The 20,169-nt window shown below is 32.8% G+C and overlaps 4 protein-coding genes across 14 annotated transcripts; 2 read left to right on the top strand and 2 right to left on the bottom strand.

Annotated features, from left to right (window-relative positions):
• Positions 1–548: 548 nt before the first annotated feature.
• On the top strand, positions 549–2,584 carry LOC106389354. Of its 2 annotated transcripts, none has more exons than XM_048753215.1 (5): positions 549–735; positions 946–1,257; positions 1,433–1,637; positions 1,837–2,065; positions 2,190–2,584. In XM_048753215.1, the coding sequence occupies exons 1-5, from the start codon at positions 673–675 to the stop codon at positions 2,410–2,412; spliced, it is 1,032 nt and encodes a 343-aa protein (XP_048609172.1). In that variant the 5' UTR covers positions 549–672; the 3' UTR covers positions 2,413–2,584. The 2 variants fall into 2 exon arrangements, with proteins under 2 accessions (XP_048609172.1, XP_022555341.2); XM_022699620.2 differs by having other exon boundaries at positions 561–735; positions 943–1,257.
• Positions 2,545–7,765, bottom strand: LOC106389355 (nuclear transcription factor Y subunit A-9-like). Of its 10 annotated transcripts, XM_048749317.1 has the most exons (8): positions 7,231–7,501; positions 6,757–6,835; positions 4,319–4,403; positions 3,807–4,083; positions 3,633–3,718; positions 3,477–3,542; positions 3,155–3,319; positions 2,565–3,061 (listed from the first exon to the last, which is right to left on the bottom strand). In XM_048749317.1, the coding sequence occupies exons 3-8, from the start codon at positions 4,319–4,321 to the stop codon at positions 2,747–2,749; spliced, it is 912 nt and encodes a 303-aa protein (XP_048605274.1). In that variant the 5' UTR covers positions 4,322–4,403; positions 6,757–6,835; positions 7,231–7,501; the 3' UTR covers positions 2,565–2,746.
• Positions 7,766–12,074: 4,309 nt separating this feature from the next.
• Positions 12,075–13,154, bottom strand: LOC106385852 (cyclin-dependent protein kinase inhibitor SMR13-like). Its single transcript, XM_013825751.3, has one exon. It carries the CDS (start codon positions 12,732–12,734, stop codon positions 12,321–12,323), a length of 414 nt encoding a protein of 137 aa, XP_013681205.2. The 5' UTR covers positions 12,735–13,154; the 3' UTR covers positions 12,075–12,320.
• A 905-nt stretch (positions 13,155–14,059) lies between these two features.
• On the top strand, positions 14,060–17,280 carry LOC106384396 (CASP-like protein 2B1). The gene is made up of 2 exons (XM_048753214.1): positions 14,060–16,180; positions 16,475–17,280. Exons 1-2 carry the CDS (start codon positions 16,112–16,114, stop codon positions 16,820–16,822), a joined length of 417 nt encoding a protein of 138 aa, XP_048609171.1. The 5' UTR covers positions 14,060–16,111; the 3' UTR covers positions 16,823–17,280.
• The last annotated feature ends 2,889 nt before the right edge of the window (positions 17,281–20,169 follow it).

The raw sequence follows: 20,169 nt of genomic DNA, 5'->3' as shown, positions 1-20,169 counted from the left end.
TTGGATATCAATTTTAACACAATGATCAATCATCTTTCATATTTGCCTTAGTAATAGAAGAAGAAAGCTTATAAAAGGCTTAACTTGGTTGCATTTCTACTAAAAATGGAAAAAGAAAAAAGATAGTAAGATAGTTTTTCTTTTAAAAAACTGAAAAATACGAAAACTCCAGCACATATGGTTATCTAATTAATTCAGATTTTATTATTTTAAAATTAGTTATTACATTATTTTATATATATGTGAGATATTTAAAGGAATATTCTATTTTCCAATAGAATATCTCATTCATTAATGGTACTCCAAAATTTTAATATAAAACTATAAATAATAAATGTCAGTAAAAATTTAACCTGGCATTTATGAAAATTTTATATTTATTTAAATGGTTTATAGTTTCTATAGTCTATGTAATCTTGCAGGATTTGGCAATAATATCGAAGTTATATAAGTCTACACTTGCATTTCACAGGAGATGGAACCGTGCAAATCCGTTTTATAATTCAACCGGTTACGCGGCCTGATTTCGACAACTTCGACCGGGTTACAGAAGACCAGTTTATATTTTGTTATAACAAAAAAAAAAAAAACACTTTGGATCTGTAAAAGAAGAAAGAAAAAAAACGAAAAAGAAAACACACTCCGTCTCGTCTCGAAAGAAGAGAGAGGGAGATGAAGAAGCCTGCCGGAACCGAGAAGAAGAGGGTTAAACGATCATCCGATGCTCCACCTAAGGTTCGCTCTCTTCTCTCATTGCTTGCTAAATCAATTCCAAATAAAACTTGTTCTAAGGTTACGTAACCCTTGCTTTTGATCTGCTTCGCTCTCTCATGGAACGATGACCCTGCGATTATATGGAATTACAGTCCTTGTTCGTCAGACACATGTATATGTTCCTTGTCTGAATAATGTCAAACACTGTTTTGTTTTTGTTTTTGTTAGAAGAAAGGTGTGACGAAGGATTTGTTTCAGTTGTTTGCTGAGAAAGTTAGAGACAACAAGGGGTTGGAATCAAGATGGGCTGTTATGGAGCAAGCGCGAGTCGAGTACTTCAGAGGGAAAGATTTTGTTAGCTTCGTGAAGAATCACCCCGAGTGTAAAGAGGTTCTTGAAGAAGATAGTGACCTCGACGCTGAAGATATCGCTAATGTGTTGTTGGGGAAGAACCTTTTGGTTAGATGTGATCGTGTTACCAAAACCCTTCGTCCCGGGAAGAAAAAGCTCTCTACTTGGCCTGCTCATCTTGAGATTTTCCGTGTAAGTTGGTTCATATGCTAAGAGTATGATTCTATAACAGAGTGCCTGTGTTTGACTTGATAGTTAGCTTCTAAAGACTATTGCTATTGAACATTTTGTCTCATCTTAGCTTCAAGCCCATTCAATTGCGCAAATACATTAGCGTTTGATTTGTTTTTTGCTGTTTCTAATGCAGGATGATCAAGCTTTCTCTGAAACTGATGCGTTTTTTGCATGGACGTTTGAGAAACGGCATCCACTCTGGCAAACACTTTTGTCCTTCTTCTGGCCTGTATTGACTCTCGCGATCTGTTTGTTTCCTGTGTACCCACACCGTTGCAAACTCATTGTTCTCTACTCGTGTGCTGGCATTCTTTTGATGATTCTCTCCTTGCTTTTTGGTAAACTCTGCATATGTAATATGTTTAGTGTGCTTTATTTCTCGAGTGTGTTGTTTCACTCTGATGACACTCTGTTATTGGCTCTTAATCTAGGCGATGATTTGCTGGCTATATATGCCTAACTTATCCATGTCTTGGAGACTGGTGGTGATATGTAGTTTTAATTTGGATTTCTTCTTCATTACCTTGAATGTTGCAGTGAGAGCAGTTGCTTTTGGTGCTATGTGGATTCTTTTTGGAAAGCGTGTATGGTTCTTCCCCAACATTCTTGCAGAGGAAGCCACATTGAAGGAACTATTCCGTTTCTGGCCAAAGAAAGACGAGGAAGAACCTCCCAAGTGGACATCTCGACTTTTCTACACAGTTGTGGCCGTTGTTGTTGTCATGCTGCTCAGGCGCCACGCTCCTGATGAGGCTGCTCGTGCCAGGTATTTTAACTTAAACCAAGATAACAATAATTGAAGTGATTCCCTCTCCTCAAGAGAAGATTGTTTTCTCTAAGTGCTATATGAGTTCTATGGTGGACTTGTGATGATTTTTTTGTGCATCCAGGTACCAAAGAAGGATGTCAAACATCATTGATGATGTCCTTGAGTGGTCACCGAAGCTGGCACTCTCTGGTTTAATGGAGAATCAGCCACCTGTGAACATCACAGAGGCGGCTAACAACTCCTCAGATGCCGCAGGTCCAGACCATACTGAAGAGGCCGACCTAGACGAAACTCAAGGCGAGGAGGAAGCTGAAGACTTGACCAACTCTGATATAAAAACATAAAAAGATAAAGAAACGAAAGTTCATTGCAGCAATAAGTCAGCCTATGTGACCAAGAATAGGCAAGTCCTTATAAGAAAGAAGATTTTGTAATACTCCATTACTCTCTTTTTTCTTCATTTTAACACACTGGAATTTAGTTCTCAATCACATAGTTTCGGATTCAAAACTTCAAGTTTGTTATTAAACCTAAAGGGTGTTGACAAAGAAGCATTCTAACATAAGCACACTAGTGTTTGTACAAAACAAGAAAGAAGAAAACTGAGATAACTCTTCAATGGCTGCTAACACATAAGCCAACAAAGATAGAGCCAAGAATGATTTGCCAGCGTAGAGGTTACTTGATAGCTAAAAGAGGTTGAGAAGGATGGTTTGAGGAAATGTTGTTCCACTGCTGCCCTGAACAGCCTGCTTCTTCCCTTATCTTATAAGCTGAACTCTGCATCTCATCGGACTGATTTGTTCTATACTCATCACTACAACCTTCATGCTGATCAGAATGAGATGACGTCGGGGACTGAGTAGCACAAGCATTTCTCTTTTCTCCATCTTTTTGCTGTGAAGCTTCGGTGTTAGTTTTCTTTGCAAACCGTCCTCCAGTACCCCTAGGCCTCCTCATAGCATGCTGATGCCGAGATTCATGTAGATAACGCTGTGGAGAAACACAGAAAAATGATGCATTGAGCAGTGGTGTTGTGTTCACAATTAGATTGGAGCTCTCATGAAACTAATTAGCTTTTTTCACCTTTCTGGATTTGATAAGCTTCTTCTCTAGCTCAGCCTTGGCGCGTGCCTGCCTTCGCCTCATAATCGCCTGGTACTGTTTAGCATTCACGTAAACAGGTTCTTGTGCCATCTCAGGAGGCAGTTGCATTCTTGAATGAGGCATCCCACCGTGTGGAACATAAGTCTGATAGGGAAAGTGATAACTTATCAGTTAATCGCATGGAAAAAATGATTTCTCAAAAATAACTTGCACAATCCTCACACCATGAACACTTTTAACGCAATCTTAAACATGCTAGACTTCAAAGCACCTAGGAACATTGGAAAATAAAGTAATATACCAAGGGATAGGCTCCCATCATTCCAGCATAATATGAATCCTGGTATGGATTTGAGGATGCCCATCCCTGCATGATTCATAACCAAAGAAAGAATATCGTAAGTAACATATTGAAAATTATCAGCTAGAGCATAGATATATGTGTTGGGAAAATTACAACAGTGTGGCTAACAAGTTGAGGGTGAGGAGGTGGTGTACTGCCAGGATGCACAAGTTCTTGGCTTTTTTCACTGTAATCCGCAGCTGCATATCGAGACACAGTAACTAGACTTGGTAAAAAAAAAACAACTTTTGTAATAAGCAGCACCGAGAGAAGACAAGTCAAATGCACCTGACTGTTGGGGAGAGGCTGTGACTTGTGACTCCTTGTTACCATTTTCATCTCGGTTAGATGGTGACTTGGACCCGTTTGATGATTCCAAATTGGTTTGGTTCTCCAATGCTATCGACTTATCTCCAGCTTCTTCCACAGAAGAGTTTGCATCGCAGGAAGCAGCAGCACGCAGCCAAGGGTTTAAACTGTTAATGGACGATGATGATGTATGATGATGAGCCTCTGAAACGATCTGATTCCCACTTTTAGATTTTGAATGCATGTCTTCAGTTTCCTGCTCGAAATATGATTGTTAGAGATGAAATTGCGACTACGTTTATCCAATTGTATCGGTCAAGAAAAGATTCAGTAACGAGCAAACAAAGCAAAACCCAGAGACACCCAGTGATTGAATTCACCAAATCAGATAGAAATTTCAAAACTTTTGAAACAAAACTGAGAGGAGACAGAAGAACAGAGCTCATGCAATCGACCACGAAGTGATGGTACTCGGTAAGTTTAAACCATACCATTCAGGGAAAGAGCGAGTAGAGACCGTCACGGAAGGCGTCTACGGTGATGGAAGGAGACGCTTCCGCTTGGAAGATGAACGATCTGAGCAAGTTTTCAGTCAGAGGAAGACGAAGAAGAAAACCATTTTCTTATGGAATTTAATTATTTTATTTGTTGATTTGATCGTCGCAGGAAGTTATGAGTTTTTGTTCCGTTTTGGATTTTGGCTGCCACGTGCTCGCCACGTGAACGCGGCAACATAAATACTTTTGACTTTAATTTTATGGAATGATATTAAATAGGATACGTTTATTTTCATTTATTTTTATATAAACATTTTGTTTTCAATTCTAAATTGGTATATATTATACTTCCTCCGTTTCATATTAAGTGTCGTTTTAGAAAATTTTTTCGTTACAAAATAAGTGTCGTTTTCGATTTTCAATGCAAAATTTATTTTTCTATTGGTTAAAATATGGTTACGTGTATAGGTAATAATATTTTTATAGGAAATATACAAAATTAGTTGTTTCCTTAATCTGTGTGCCGAAACCTAAAACGAAACTTATAATGAAACAGAGGGAGTATTATATATGTGTCTATCAATTTTTAAAACATAATAAGTTTACGGTATATTTTTTCATTGAATAGATTGTTTTAAACTTTCACATGCATTTGTATCTTCTTCTATAAATATATTTTCGGATTATTATTTCATTATTAAATCGTAACTATATATAAATATTAGTAAAATATTGTTTATTGTCATATTCAAAAATGTTGTAACATTTCACAAATTTAGAAAGTTTTTAAAAAAATTAAAATTTTCATTTCATATATTTAAATTATCGAGTAAAATATTATTTATTGTCATTTAGTAAAGATTAGTAAAATATTTATTGTCATTTAGTTTTTGTTTATAAAGATTAGTAAAATATTTATTGTCATTTAGTAAAAGATATATTAAGATTAGTAAAATATTGTTTATTGTCATTTAGTTTTTGTTTAATTTTTAAAATAAACTATATAGTTAAAATTTTGTTTTCATTGGTTTAAGATAGTAAAGATTATTCATTGTTAGATAATATGATTTTTGTTATTTAAAAGAAATCTTTATAATTTTAAGAGTTAACATCGACAAATATTTAAATAATTAACATATGCAGGTATAGGCTTCGATTGGTAACCATCGCTTAATCGCGGAATCACAGAAATAATAGTTAATCTGCGGAAAAAATTAATTAGGCGGCGGAAAATTTTAAAATTTGTGGAATGGTGGAATATATATTAAATTGATTAAACTATTTTATATGATATTTAATTTTTATAACAAAAAAAAACAAATAGCAATAATTAAACTAATGATTATAAATTTGAAAACAAGTAAAATGTATTAAAAATATTTTAGTTTTTATTATAAATATCTAGTTTATCTTTCAATATGTTTTAACAATAGATTAACATTTTATAATATAAAAGTTATAATAAATTTGTATTTACAACATAACTATTCATCTTTAAAAAATTATTAGTATGTATTTTAAATTTTAAGATAGTATTAACATATAATTGAATAATATAAAAATGTTAATTTTGTAAACTTTTCCACCATAATCTACTAAAACTCACTTTTCCACTTAATAAACTTTCTCTTTATAATTTTGTCAGCAAAAACGCAGATTTACGTTTTTGCATTTTTTTTCAGTTCCACAACATTTTCTTGATTGGTAAAATACTTGCGGAATCGCGTTTCATATGTCATTCCGCCATTCCGCATGGTTACCAATCAAAGTCATAGTATTACAACATTAAATTATATTTATTTAATTTATATCATATATAAATCTAATGAATCATCTATTGTTTAAATCCAATTATTGATAGCCCAATAAAAATTTCTGGTAGACCCAAAATTTAAATGATAAGATTATAGATTAAATGTAACATGACTTTTTAGAAATAAGTCCATTAGGTCCATTTTAAAAAAAAATCACACATAAATCAAGGTTGTGATTTATGTTTTAATATATAAGATATTTGATTGTGATATAGTTGTTTTTGAGCATATAGAACATGATTATCCACATAAACCCATTTGTGTTTCTTAAATATTATTTAAGTATATAGATATACTTTAGTGGACTTAAGAACTTTACTTAAGAAACTATTCGATGTTGTGTCTCCAATGGTAGTTTCTTAATTAAGGATTTAAAAAAAAAAAAAAAAAATCTTAACCACAACCTAACTCAAACAAGCATATTCAAACCAAGCAAACAACCATAACATTTTGACATGAATCTAACATATTTATTACCAAGCAAACAATCCTAACCACAACCTAACTCAAACGCGTTTTCCTTAACCACAACCTAACTCAAACAAGCATTATTAACAAGAGCACTAAAGAAAAAGGGAAGAGTTGAAGAAGAATAAAGTTTTGGTCGATTAACTCAACTCTCAAACTCGGTGTAGTCACTGTCGGAGATCATAGTCTGCTACCACGCCTTCCCTGCTGCCTTGATTGCCAAAGCCTCCTCCTCTCAGATTAACATATTCAAATCAGAGTTAAAAACAAACACTTTACACAAACCACATTCGAGAAGAACTCTAACATATTCATACTTCTACAGACACGATACACACAAGCAAAACCATTTAGTTACTCAGCCAAAATGAAATCTCCATTGCAAATGGCCCGTATCATCGCAAATCCTTAACATGCAACAGAACTAGACCACATTCAAAGACATAGCAGTGTGTCAAAGATAATCTAATAAGCTTAGCAATAGGATGTGAACACAAATCCCATAAACCCTATCATATACAAACTCGATCATATATATTCCAATGCATACCAGACATGAATCAGATTACCAACTAAACAATCATAACCCACGATGACAAATACAAATTGAACATTTGAAATTACCTTGGTGACAGTTTTCCTTTTCTTGGTGAACTTCTCCTTCTTAGCCTTAACCCTTTGTGCCTCAGCCAACAAAGACATCCGCTTCGCCGTCTTTGCATACGGGTTCAACTTCAACATCACATTCAAATTCTTCAAAGGATTCTTCTTCATCACAGCCCTCTTTGCATCATTCTTAATCGGCTTCACCACACTAAAGCCCACCATTGGAGAGAACGAGCTTTCTCGATCTGAAGCTCAGCCACGACGGAGATGACGACCAGAGTTGCAGAGGGCGAGTCCGGTGCTGCTGGCCTGAAGAGGAACTCAATCACCACCACGAGCCAAGCTTGAGTCGACAAGGATATAGAAGACCCAAGGCGGAGGTGAGATGCGACGGCGAGCTGGTAACGGAGAAGCGACGACTCCGGAGCTTCAGGACAGGATACCACCACTCGAGCTCAGTCACGGAGACGACCTGAAGATGGAGGAGCGTGGAGGAGAGCTCCAACGGAGAAAACAAGAAGATGAGAAGTGGTGACCAAAGCAAAGAAAGAAAAAAAAATGAAAAAAGAAAATGAAAAAATGTGGTGCTTGACACGTGGTTGAAAAAACACGCTTAAAACCGGTCACCAAAATACCCCCATTAAGAATTGATAACAACCCTTTTCTTTTGTTTTGATTTAATTAAATCACCAATTTTATTCAAGTACCCCGTTAAGGATCCCCGATAATGATGGTCTAACAGGCTTCAGAAGCTCTATATTACAAGGCCTGTTTCTTCTTTCACCATCTCATATTTTTGTTGGCTAAAAACCAAAAAAAAAAACTTTTGTTAATCTTGAAAAATAAATAACTATTTAGTAAATTGTAACACTAGTAACCTGATTATGGCATCCCCATACGCTTATCTAACTCAATAAGTTCCCATTTACATATCACATGCATACATATGACATTTCAAACTTGGCCAGTTCATTGTAATATGTATGAGCATAGTTTTAAGCATACTTCAATTGTTGGATGATGGGAAGATCACAGTCGCTTAAATAAAGTGTGTACATGACATGGTTCTTTAATATGTGGGATTGGCTTCGCGTGGTCAATGAGTTGTTGATCGTTATGTTGTTGTTACCGGTTGCAGACTACTTATTCCTTTTCGTGTCCACTCTAGATCACTACCACAAGTTCAAGAGCGGTTAATATGGAATCTCTCTTAGCAAAAAAAAAAATGGAATCTCTCCTCCTAACCATTAAGTCTTTAGCTCATTGTGTTTCTATTAGTGCGGCAGCATTATCAGAAAACGAAAACCTACAATTGAATTACTTAAACTTTAGATTACTTGTCTAAGGACCCAAGATCCAGTACACTATTTATGGTCTCGGATCATAAAGCTCAAATCTAGTTAGTGAACTTTAGGGTCATTACTACAACAAAAATCATAAACAATAGTATAGGACAATGATAACATATACTAACTACCACGTAGGAAAAATAATTTGTATCTTAAAACAATCATATACAAATTAAGAAAATTGTTGTGAAACATAAAAATAAATATAAGTGGAATATGGGAAAAAATAAATTAACTATAAAATTTGAACAACAATTTTAATCACTAAAGTGGCCAATTAGTCAAAGTATAAATCAGAAACATATTTAGCTATGTGACTGGACTTTTATAGAATTGCAAAATCATTCTATTATTGTACCGGTTATCAATTAAAATCACAATCATCATGTTTGGTGTTCTTTGCTCTTTGTTCTTTGTTCTTTCTGTCAAATCTTTCTTCTTCTTTCTTGAGTTAAGTAAATCAATCAGCTTTTTTTTTTCCTTTTAAATATTGGTTGTGAATGGTTACTGCGGTTGGCTTGTTCCACTATCCGGGATTAAAATTTGTCTCCATTCATCTAAATTTATTGACTGTAAACGCACTTACGAAATAGTAAATGTGGTACCAATATATCACTTCTCAGAGGTGAAACGCACCTACAAAGATAAGAAGGCAAAATGGTGTGTGTTTCAAGATTTATTTTAATTATGTTGGTTTATATTACACAAAAATAAGAAAATATATTAACAATAAAGTCTGTGTAATAGCACAAAAATAATTTCATATTTCATAAATAACTTTTCCAAATACGTTTATACATCTAATTTTATTTTAGGCTTGCAAAATAACAAGTTTGTTAAACAATATTAGCCATGCGATTTCGGTTTTTCAAAACCAAATCCAACTGAATTTTGTTTTTTTGGCTAACCATCTTTTTAAAATAAGTCTAAAATTAACTGAAAATATTTCGGTTTGGTTACTGGTTAATCTTGGTTTTCAATTAGAAAAAAAATATATATTTTTTCAAAAAATGAAATTTGGTTTAAATCAATTAAAATCGGATATTTGCGGTTAAATCTGGTTACTTTGATTAAATCTGATTGATTATTGGTTAACATCGGTCCAATTTTGGTATAAACCGGTTTAGTTTTTGTATAATTTTTAATACATAATAATAGGTTAACGTTTGGTTCGTTAAACCGAATCAAACCGAATCGGTAACCGCATTAATTTTGAAATATTTTTCGAACCAAACCGAAATCAAAATTGAAAGTGAATCAAGAACCGAAAATTTTGTTTTGGTTTAGTTCGGCTTGTTTGGTTTGGTTAGAATTCGCAAGGCCAAACAAGATCGTTAAAATGATAACCACTGTAGATTTAGAATTTGATGATACAATATTTAGAACGAAGAAATGAGTAAATATCATTTATAAGATTTTTCAGATATTTGAAATATTTTTATATTAAATAGAAATTTGTTTAAAATATATGTATCCCGCAATTACACTATTCATTATATATGCTACTATTCATATCTTAATTTATAAGATTTTTCAGATATATAAAATATTTTTTTTTATATTAAATAGAAACTTGTTTAAAATATATGTATCACGCAATTACACTATTCATTATATATGCTACTATTCATATCTTAATTTATAATTTTATTTATAAATTAAAAAATGTTCAGATATCTTAATTTAATTTTGTTTAAAGACAACTATCACAATTATAATTTAATAAAAAATATTTGGCTACAAATCTCAGTAATAGCATATTAAATTTCATATTTGAGATATATAAAATTATTTTTTTAATAAAATTTATATTTTAAAAAATTATATTAATATTACTGATTTTTTAGTTTGTAAAACATAAATATATTATATGTATCCTGCAGTTAGATTATTTGTTATACATGTCATCATTCATATTTTGTTTTGAACTGCTTATTTTAGACGAATCGCAGTTGTTCTGCAGCAACCGCAGTTAAACCGTACCGCAATATCAAATCCGTTTATTCCGCATCGCTTATATCGATGTTACCATTCAGAGCTATTATCTGGTCTTCTTGAGTTTCTTATTTTCTGCATTACTCTGATATACTTTTGTTTAAATTATATTTTATGTTTGGTACATGTCTGATACAATTCAAACTCTAGTTATAAGATTATTTTTGATTACCTTGACCCTAAGATGGATATGTAACCCAATTAGTCAATAATGAATTATCATTTCTGCGGAAAAGGATGGTCTTGTATATACTATTGATGATCAAATAAAGATGTGATTCTCACTTTTTGTAAGAAATTATGGAAGAAAAAAGAAAGATAAAATGATGAGAAAGGCTGCACGAGTCACTTCATTGGATTCCCTTGGCAGATGTTATCCTCTGCCTCGACAGTGTGGCCATCCCCACTAACTCTTCACATATTTCTCGTCCCTTTGCTTTCACTAAATTTTAAAACACATCTATATATTTTCAATTAGTGGTTTAATACAAAAAACTATTAATGAAGTGTCACAAAGAAATCTGAACTTAATTAGGGAGGAAACTGGATAAAAAATTGTTGAATACCTTTCAATATAACACATCGTATTTTTTATATACATACATATAAATGCTATTTAATATTTTTCTTTTAAATTAAGTTAACATATTTGTAACTAACCAAAAAAAAATTGAGCTTATCAACCTGATGGATTTAATTAATGATATCTTCGCACATTATTTTGCATATCCAATAATAATAGGAGAATATACTAGAAACTGCTTTCTTATTTTTATTTATAATAATACAAAGTGTCATTTAAAAAATTTATGACAGTGCTGAATTGCTGATAAATAGTCTGAGAATCACAATTTCTGCGGTGTAAAAATGTTAGTAAGAGCATGATTAGAGCATTTCTAACCCCACTGCAAAAAAAAACTGCAAAATTGAGTGAAAAATGCAGTCATAAACAAACAAAAAGGCATTACTGCATATATAGAGTAATGTCTTTTCTGTTTGTTCATGACTGCATTTTCCACTCTATTTTGCAGTTTTTTTTGCAGTGGGATTGAAGATGCTCTTAACCCCGGTCTCTTAGCCGGAGTTTTTAACTCATGATATGATTTTTTTTTTTACATTTTTTGGTTAAAAAACAGTTCTTATATCTTTTATTTAAGAGACGATTCTTAGTTTTTCTTAGTTAAAATCTAAGAAAATGTTCAAGAGACTAGAGGTTAATCATGGTATAAAGATAATCGCTGTTGTCTTAACGTTGTTGGGACGTAAACTCATGTGTGATGTTCCGCCTAGAAAGCGACTGTTTCTGTCTATCAAACGAATGATGAAAAGTGAACAAAACTCAAGCGAAGAACGATACGTATATGTTAGGTGAACGGAACGGAAAAATCGACAAAGCTAGTAGGCACAGAACCTAAAGTCATTGGCAACCTAACACATAGCACTTAAAAAAGGGAATCAAGAAAAGTATAATTTAATTATAGATTAAGTCGTAGTAGATTTTAATAATACCCTACCACAAAACTCAAATCGACTTCATTCAAATTAATCCAAAAAAACAAGCGCCAAAGGAAGAAAATGTTAAACAAAACAAAATAATAAGAAAAATAAAAACATCACTCAAAACATTATAATACACCCTTCGTTATTGTATTAACAAAATCAAAGAGATGAAACGTGACTCATCTTCTCATACTACTTTCTCTATCGATCGATCGTATCACAAATAACGAAAAAATACTACAAATATTAGTTCAGATAAGTTCGTCAATCGCATGCTTTGACGAAGAAGAGCTCTATCTCCGCAGGAGCAAAGAAAACGATCTGTCTCCGCCGTAACACGCAGTTCTTTGAGACTCTTTGCTTCTTCGGCGCTGGTGGACACGTCAGTATCTCCGGTATCCGAGACTTCTGAGCTTTCGGGGTACAACAACCATCGCCGCCACCTTCATCTGGTGACGTCAACACCGCCGGAGAAGGAGAGGGAGCAGAGTAGCTTGAATCTTGCGGAGCTAACGACGTCGTTATGGAAGAACATGGAGAGACAGCAGTAGATGAAGAAGTATGATCGAGAATAGTAGTTTTGTCGGTGTTCTTGTGTTGTGGAAGTTGTTTCTTGAAATGGGTTCTTTTTATTTTCTTCTCAGCTCGTTTTTGTTTTCTTGCCTTCTTTGACGCCATTTTTAGACCTAATCGAAAGATGTTTTATTTTGCTTGCGAGGTTAGGTGAGAGAGGGAGAGGGAAGAAGAAGAGAGTCGTTGCTTACTAGCTTAGTTAGTAGCATATATATTATGAGACGCGAGTCAACACGTTTTCTGGATTTTGACTACCTATAAAGTTTTCACTGAGACGAACCAAAGAAATGAGTGACTAGTGACTATTGAACTTGCATTTAAAAAGGTAAAAAGAATTGTTTCTTTTATATACTATATTTTAAGGATGGATTGCATGTAGTTACTGACCAACGAAATGGGTCGTAAACTTTTTATTTGCCGTTTTAAAAGACTAAAAGCATAAGCATTAATAAGGCATTGACTAGGTATAAGAAAATAGTGGTAAGTTGAATTTTACTACTGCTTACTTTCACAAAAGAAAAAGAAAAGAAACATTAGATATCTTTTATTCTGCTGAAACTTTTTTACTCCCAGTTGATTGAATGGTACGAATAGAGTAACAAAAATTAGCGTAAACTTTTTTATTCCCAGTTACGCCTGAATTGTTACCAATCAGATAAAATTGTATTTTTCTATATTTACTCTATTTACTGTTTACACAAGAGAATATACACACCTATTATTAGATTGGGTTATGCTAGAGTAACTTTATTTCTTTTACTTTTTTTCTCTTTTCCACTTTTTCATTTACTCTCATTTCCACTTTTTATATTTCACCATTTTAGTCCAAATATTACCATCACACACAAAACATATGAAAACAACATATTCCTATAAATTTCATTTTCTTTAAAGAAAATATGAAATTTTTAAATCAAAGTATAAAATTTTTAAATCAAAGTCAACTTGTTACTCTATATTATCAGCAGACAAAGCTTAATAATCAAAGAACCCATATGAAATATTAAAATAAGGATATGTAGCACGTATACAGTTCAACGATGAGATGTAGAATATGAAATGTTTTTACTTTCGCTGAGAAGTTGAAAGTTGACAATTAAGAAAAACATGTGTGTGAATGACTGAATGTGTGATATGTTCATTAATGTTATAGTTCGAAATGTTGCAAGGTTGCTGTTTTTAATGGAGAATTCTCTTGATCGACTGGAAAAAAAATTATATATAGAAGTAAAAAATAAACAGTGGTATTTTTGGAGAATCGGTTCTGGGCAAAGCCTAACGAAACATTGGTCTTAGGTTTCCAAAAATTTTGGAAAAAAATACATTAAAAAACGCTCCTAAAATTTTTTTTTTACATCTCCAAATATACCAAAAAAAAATTTTAGCTAAAATTTTTTAAAAACTGCCTGCGTAGAAAATTTAGGTTTACAGTGGTGCTGGTGCACAAACTTGACTCTTTGACAAATCACATGGCGACTGTAACTTTTGGAAGTAGTAAAACACATTTCTATTAAAATTCATAAATGGTGTCGGACCCCAAAAAGGTTACACTATTGTTTAGATATGGAACAGAACCCGACAGCGACAAACGAGAAAATTGACCTTTTCGGTTTTAATTTAATTTATTGTTTTTTTTTTTACTAAAAATGCCAATTAATAAATGATCACATCACTTTCCAAAAATGTAATTCATTGCAGTGACTACATCCAGATATTCACACACATAAAATCAGCTTTTCTTTAATTGCGTCCGGTATATCAGAATCTTAAGAAATTTGTTATTTTCTGTCGTAGTATTAATTTCTTTTTTTTGTATAAATGGAAATAAAAAATGAACAAGATAAAGTTAACACAGACTTTTAAAAAAAAAACTTTGATGAGCTAGGAAGGAAGGAAATCACGTGGACTGGCATGCAAATTCAATGTACTATATTAGTATAATTAACTGCTGCAAACATGGGTTTGTGCTCATCCCAACCAACTATTTCCGATTTTGGTTGAGGTTGTATATATATGGTTGTACCAGAATTAGTATTAGAATGCTAATTTTAAAAAATTTAAAGTGAACAGACTTTTTAAAACCCAAAAGTACATAAGTATGCGAGATTGGCTCTCGTCATGGAATCCTATAACATAGGATTCACTATGTAAAGCGACAATTTGGAAAACCCACTTAGTCAAGTGGTTTGAATAAAAATTCATATTCTACACCATGAGGTCTGAGTTTCAAATCCCAGCAAACGCGAATTATGCAGATTTATGGAGAAAAAACATATAGAAGATCTTCGGCATGACGCAAAGAGTACCGTCAGACATGGATCTCATAGGACGGCTGAGGATGATGCAGTCAGACGTGAATCCTCATAAGACATGTAGAATTGTCGGCTGTAAAATCGTCTTGTAATATTTCTCATAGTTTGTAATATCATAATTAAACATCGACAAAAAAAAGCGACAATTTAAATTCTTAGAGTAAGTCCATTGGGGTTCCTAACAAAACTGAAAAAAAAAAAATCAAAAAGTCCAAAATAATGAAGAATCGCTGCATAAATTGGGTTTTTTAGAAATGGTAAGAAGCCCTAACGTGGCGCCTTGTGATTGGACCCCCCCTCCCCGTCAATTGCTCTCTCTCTCCTTCGGCGCGAAGGACTTTCCTCTTCATTCTCGACTTCTCCGTCTTCGCATGCAAAGCTCGTTTTCTCTCTAGAATCTCGTCTCCAATCTCGTTTATACTCTCGAATCTCGTCTCCAATCTCGTTCACTCTCTCGAATATGGTTGATGTCTACCACGCTTCCACATCCTCAGAGTCTTTCTATACTCTTCCTCTCATCATCACGTTTATCTTATGTCTTCTCCACTGATCCCACCAACCACACTTACTTCTCTCAATGGCGACGATGTACGTTCCTCCGGCAATCGAATCCAGTGACTTCAAATCTCCTAAGATCGCCTTTCTTGCTGTATTACTCGTTGAGGATACTCGGCGACAAGAAGAAGAAGTCTCTTTCCAAGTCTTCATCATCCTCCTCTGCTCCAAGATTCTCCATGCGTGTCTTCTCCAAGCACGCTTATATCTGCAGTGATTGAGGGTCTCTTTCAATTCCTCCCCTCTCTCTCTAACATATAAAAGTTCATTGATCATTAACATCTCTTTTTATTGATTCACATGTACATATACAATGACCGAACTCTGTTCGATAAGTTGCCTGATAATTACTTCTGTCCAGGTATGGTGATTACTTTGAATGTTTTTTTTCTTCTAGGAACTGTGTTTGGTTTTCAACGGTGTTAGCAACATATTGAGAGACGATGGCAACACGAGAGAAGTAAGTGTGGTTGGTGGGATCAGTGGAGTACACACTTTGAGAGAGATTTGTGAAGGTTACAACTTTAATTTTTCCTCTTGTGGGATGCAGGTTCTTGGTGGTCGCCAATGGTATAGCTACGGTTTATTCATTGTTGCAGCCAGGATCGTTGTGTGATGGGTTCAATGAAAGGAAGTGTTTTTCTCAACAAGTCTCTAGCTTGGGCCATTTTCTCCGGCGATCAGGTGAGTGAGTCTAGTTTGTGTTTCTTTCTCCATACATTATTGTTGCCATAACTAGTGAAGCAGCTGTGAGGTTTGGCTTTGTCGTTTTTGATCTCCCATGGTCAGCTCCGCGTTATATTAGGGAGGAGTAGGGTTTTCTATGTTGAAAGGTCTTACAAGCATTTATTTGGTTTGGTTGGTTATCAGATGGGAGAAAAAAAATTGAATGTACTTGTACACTTAGGTAGGAGTGTTCCTTATTTGTATTCAAAATTAGATTAAACTTTAAAATGTGATGGGGGTGTGAATGAGCAGGCGATGGCTTACATGAGTGTGGCGGCTATAGCAGCATCATCAGAGTCTGGTGTGATTGGAATAAGAGGTGAGGAAGAGCTGCAATGGATGAAGGTGTGCAATATGTTTGGCAAATTTTGTAACCGAGGAGCTGGAGGAGTAGCGAGCGCCATGCTTGCTTCCTTTGCTATGGTCTTGGTCTCTCGCATTTCCGCTTTTAGTCTCTTTCGCTTGTACGGTGCCACCAACCAAAGACCACCAAACCTAGCCGTGGTGACGAAGAAGAAGCAAGATAAGTTCGAACATCCCTTTCTCCTGTTGTCTCGATTTTGGTTTATGATGTCGATGAAAACTGATGTAGATTACTAATAGAGTTTTGTTTGACTGTTGAAAAGATTGAATCTTTTGCATAGAAACAGAGTTGGTTTGTTTGTTATAACAAGTGTTGATGATGAATTGGTTAAGGGAATGATTAGCTATGGTGGGAATGAATGTCTGTGGAAATTGAAATGCTTAAGTTAAAAAAAAAAATTAAAGAACCCATATGGGGTTCTCCCACTGGAGGAAGAACAAAATATTTCCACTAACCAAGGTTCTTAACTTATCAAATCAACTTTAAACCTACTAATTTAATCATTAGAGCCCATTAGGAGTTCTAATGGATGGAGTCGGTCTTATACGTCTTATGTGTTCACACATACACAGATCAACGAGTTTGCATATTCTATTTATTTGCAATTTGTAACATTCCAGTTTTGATATATGATGGTTTTTTCCTGATACATCTCCTAAACTATATTTGCGAAGTGATTTTGCCACATGTCCTCTGTACAATCAATTTCATATAACAAATATGACATGACTACTGAAATTGATGACATGGCTTCTGGAAAAATATGACATGGATAATTTCAATTAATGTTGATTTAAAATTTTGACAAACTTATTAGAATATGGTAATAATTCATATATTACATTTAATATTGATATTTCTTTTTGGTAATATTTTTTTAAAATATGGTAATAGCTCATACATCATCTATAAAATAAATATATTCATATATAACATTTCAAATTTCGAAATATTATTATTTTTGTATAATTATACAATTTGTATTACTAAAGCTTTCAAAAATTTCTACAATTTTAAAAAATTTAAATATCTAATCGTAAGATCATTAGTTTTTTATATACCTACAAATTTTATAAATATTGTTTAGGCTAAAATTTTGATAATTATGCAATGTTATATCATTTTTATTAGTTTTATACAAATTAATTTAATATATATCAAATCTATATTAAATATTAGTAAGAAAATAGTAAAATCTATAATATTTAATAAAATTTATTTTTAAATATAAGTTATATTTAAAAAAAAAATTATTGCACATGGTGCAGGAAAACACCTAGTGATATTGTATGTTTAAAGATTTGACAAAGTTAATTTAATTATTTATATCACCAAAGTGGATGTTCTTTATTTTATGTTGCATATCCAAAAAGAATTTCAAAATTAAGCAGTTTAAATCGAAATAGTGAAAAATCGAATAATCTATCAAAAAGTAATTTGAGATATCCTCTATATACTAAATCACAAGTCAGTCAACCAATCAGATTTTGCCACATAATTAAAAAATAAAACTAATTTAAATTTAGGAAAACAGATAAAATGACGTCAATTAGTTACTAGACAAAATCAAAAAATAAAAAAATCACTCCACTTTGCCATCGGTTATTCTTTCTACAAATCCACGATCACCACTACTAACTACCTATATTTTACTATTTATTATATATTTGTACTATGTAATTCTATGACTGCATAATGCAAAAGTTTCTTCTTCAGTCTTTTTTTTTTATGCTTGACTGTAGCAAAAAATCCATTCAAACTTATGACTTGCGTTTATTCATGCAGTATTTATTTTTTTTTCTCCTCAATTTTAAGCTCTTTAATTCTTTTTACATGATTCAGGGTTAAGGTTGAAGATTGGTCTTAAGTATACTCCTATTTCAAAACTCAATTCTTCAAAAGAAAAAGATCAGTGAGTATGTCGTAATCTATTATATACAAATTTATTCGACTGTTTTACAAATCTGTTTATGAGTATTATATACAAAGTGACAATTTTATGCATGTTTTCTTTTTTATCTTTGAAGTTCCAAGTTGTGTTGACGACGGTAGAGGAAGAGGAAAGCGAAAAGAATCCTAAAATGTAAGTTCAAACAAAATATCCTAAATGCATATTCTTTTAAAAAATTAGTTTGCCATTTATCTTTCTACTGCATTGATATACTAATTTTTTCAATAAAATTTTAATGGTTTTCATAATTTATTGTTGGTTCACTGTTTATTATATCTAAAATAATTAGATTGATATTTAAAAGAAGACTTATATATAAAAAATAGAAATAAAATTGAATGAATGAAATGTCAAATTTTTTTAAACTATATTTAAATGCTTTATAAAAATTATTATCTTTATTCGAAAAAATTACAATAAGTGTTTTAACCCTTATAAGTTCTAACTGTTGTTTGGATGCAACACTTCTAATTATAGGTGTCCATTTTATCCAGCTCTAGAATGTGACCAGAATAATGTTTAGCTTTGATCAAATAAAATGTTAGAATTTATAAACAAGATTATTTAAATGCAAGCAAAAACTGACCCGTGCATAGGACGGGGTGATAATACTAGTAGTATGATGAAATCACGAAAATATCATATGATAATTAAAAGGTTAGTAAATAAGTTCTTTAAAGCCTGCAGAAAGAATCACTCCACACTCCCGACGGCCAGACAAAAATGAAAGTGTGAACGTAGAGGGAAAGCGTTGTAGGTACGCGAAATATGAATCTCATATTAATACTACTATATGTACAAACGCAAGTTGATTTATCGGAGCAAAACAAAGTGTTAAGAGACCTCATTCAGCAACAAATTATATCAATAGATATGATATTCTTCTAAATCAACGGGGCTATCCGATTTCCACGATGTTAGTACTTACTCAAGCTACACTCCCATAGTATCATCATCGCTTGATGGCACTTAACATAATGTGATATTGCAAATTAACATCCGGCCATTACCAGCTCTGACTTTTCCATTAACAGTACAAATCACTATGGCCACCACCAGCCCTTAGTATAACCCACATGAGCTGTTGTCTAGAGTCTCTTTCATACTGAATCCACGTCTGAAGCCATCACCGTCACCACCACACTTAGGGACGCATTCTCCACTTTTCTCGCTCTGCTATAACAGATGTAAAAGCGTATCAAATTCATCTTTGTATCCATTTCTAATTATTATTATTATAGGCAAATTTACTCCGATTCATTTCTATTTTTTTTATAATTTTTTTTTTAATTTAGTGAAATATATATATATTTTATTGTATATTTAAAAGAATACTATTTTCAATGAAGTACATTGAAATTGATTTCATCTCTATCAACGGCGGCTATGTAAAGGAAGAATATGACATGTGCCACACTCTTTTTTAATTAGTACAAAATTTAGCTAAATATCTTTATTTAAATAGTTATTACATTGTGTGTCCCATGTTAAATATATAAAGATTCTTATATTAAATTTTTATTACATTTTGTGCTTTATGTTTAATAATCTGTTGAGTGTCTAAGATATTTTATTTTAGAGAAAATAGCAAAATACATTGTAAATGGTCTAAATGAATATTGAAATTGGTTC

The sequence above is a fragment of the Brassica napus genome, chromosome C3, assembly GCF_020379485.1.
Source record: "Brassica napus cultivar Da-Ae chromosome C3, Da-Ae, whole genome shotgun sequence".
Lineage (NCBI taxonomy): Eukaryota > Viridiplantae > Streptophyta > Magnoliopsida > Brassicales > Brassicaceae > Brassica > Brassica napus.
The sequence above is the reverse complement of the archived record's forward strand: the minus strand, read 5'-3'. Positions and strand labels throughout refer to the sequence as shown.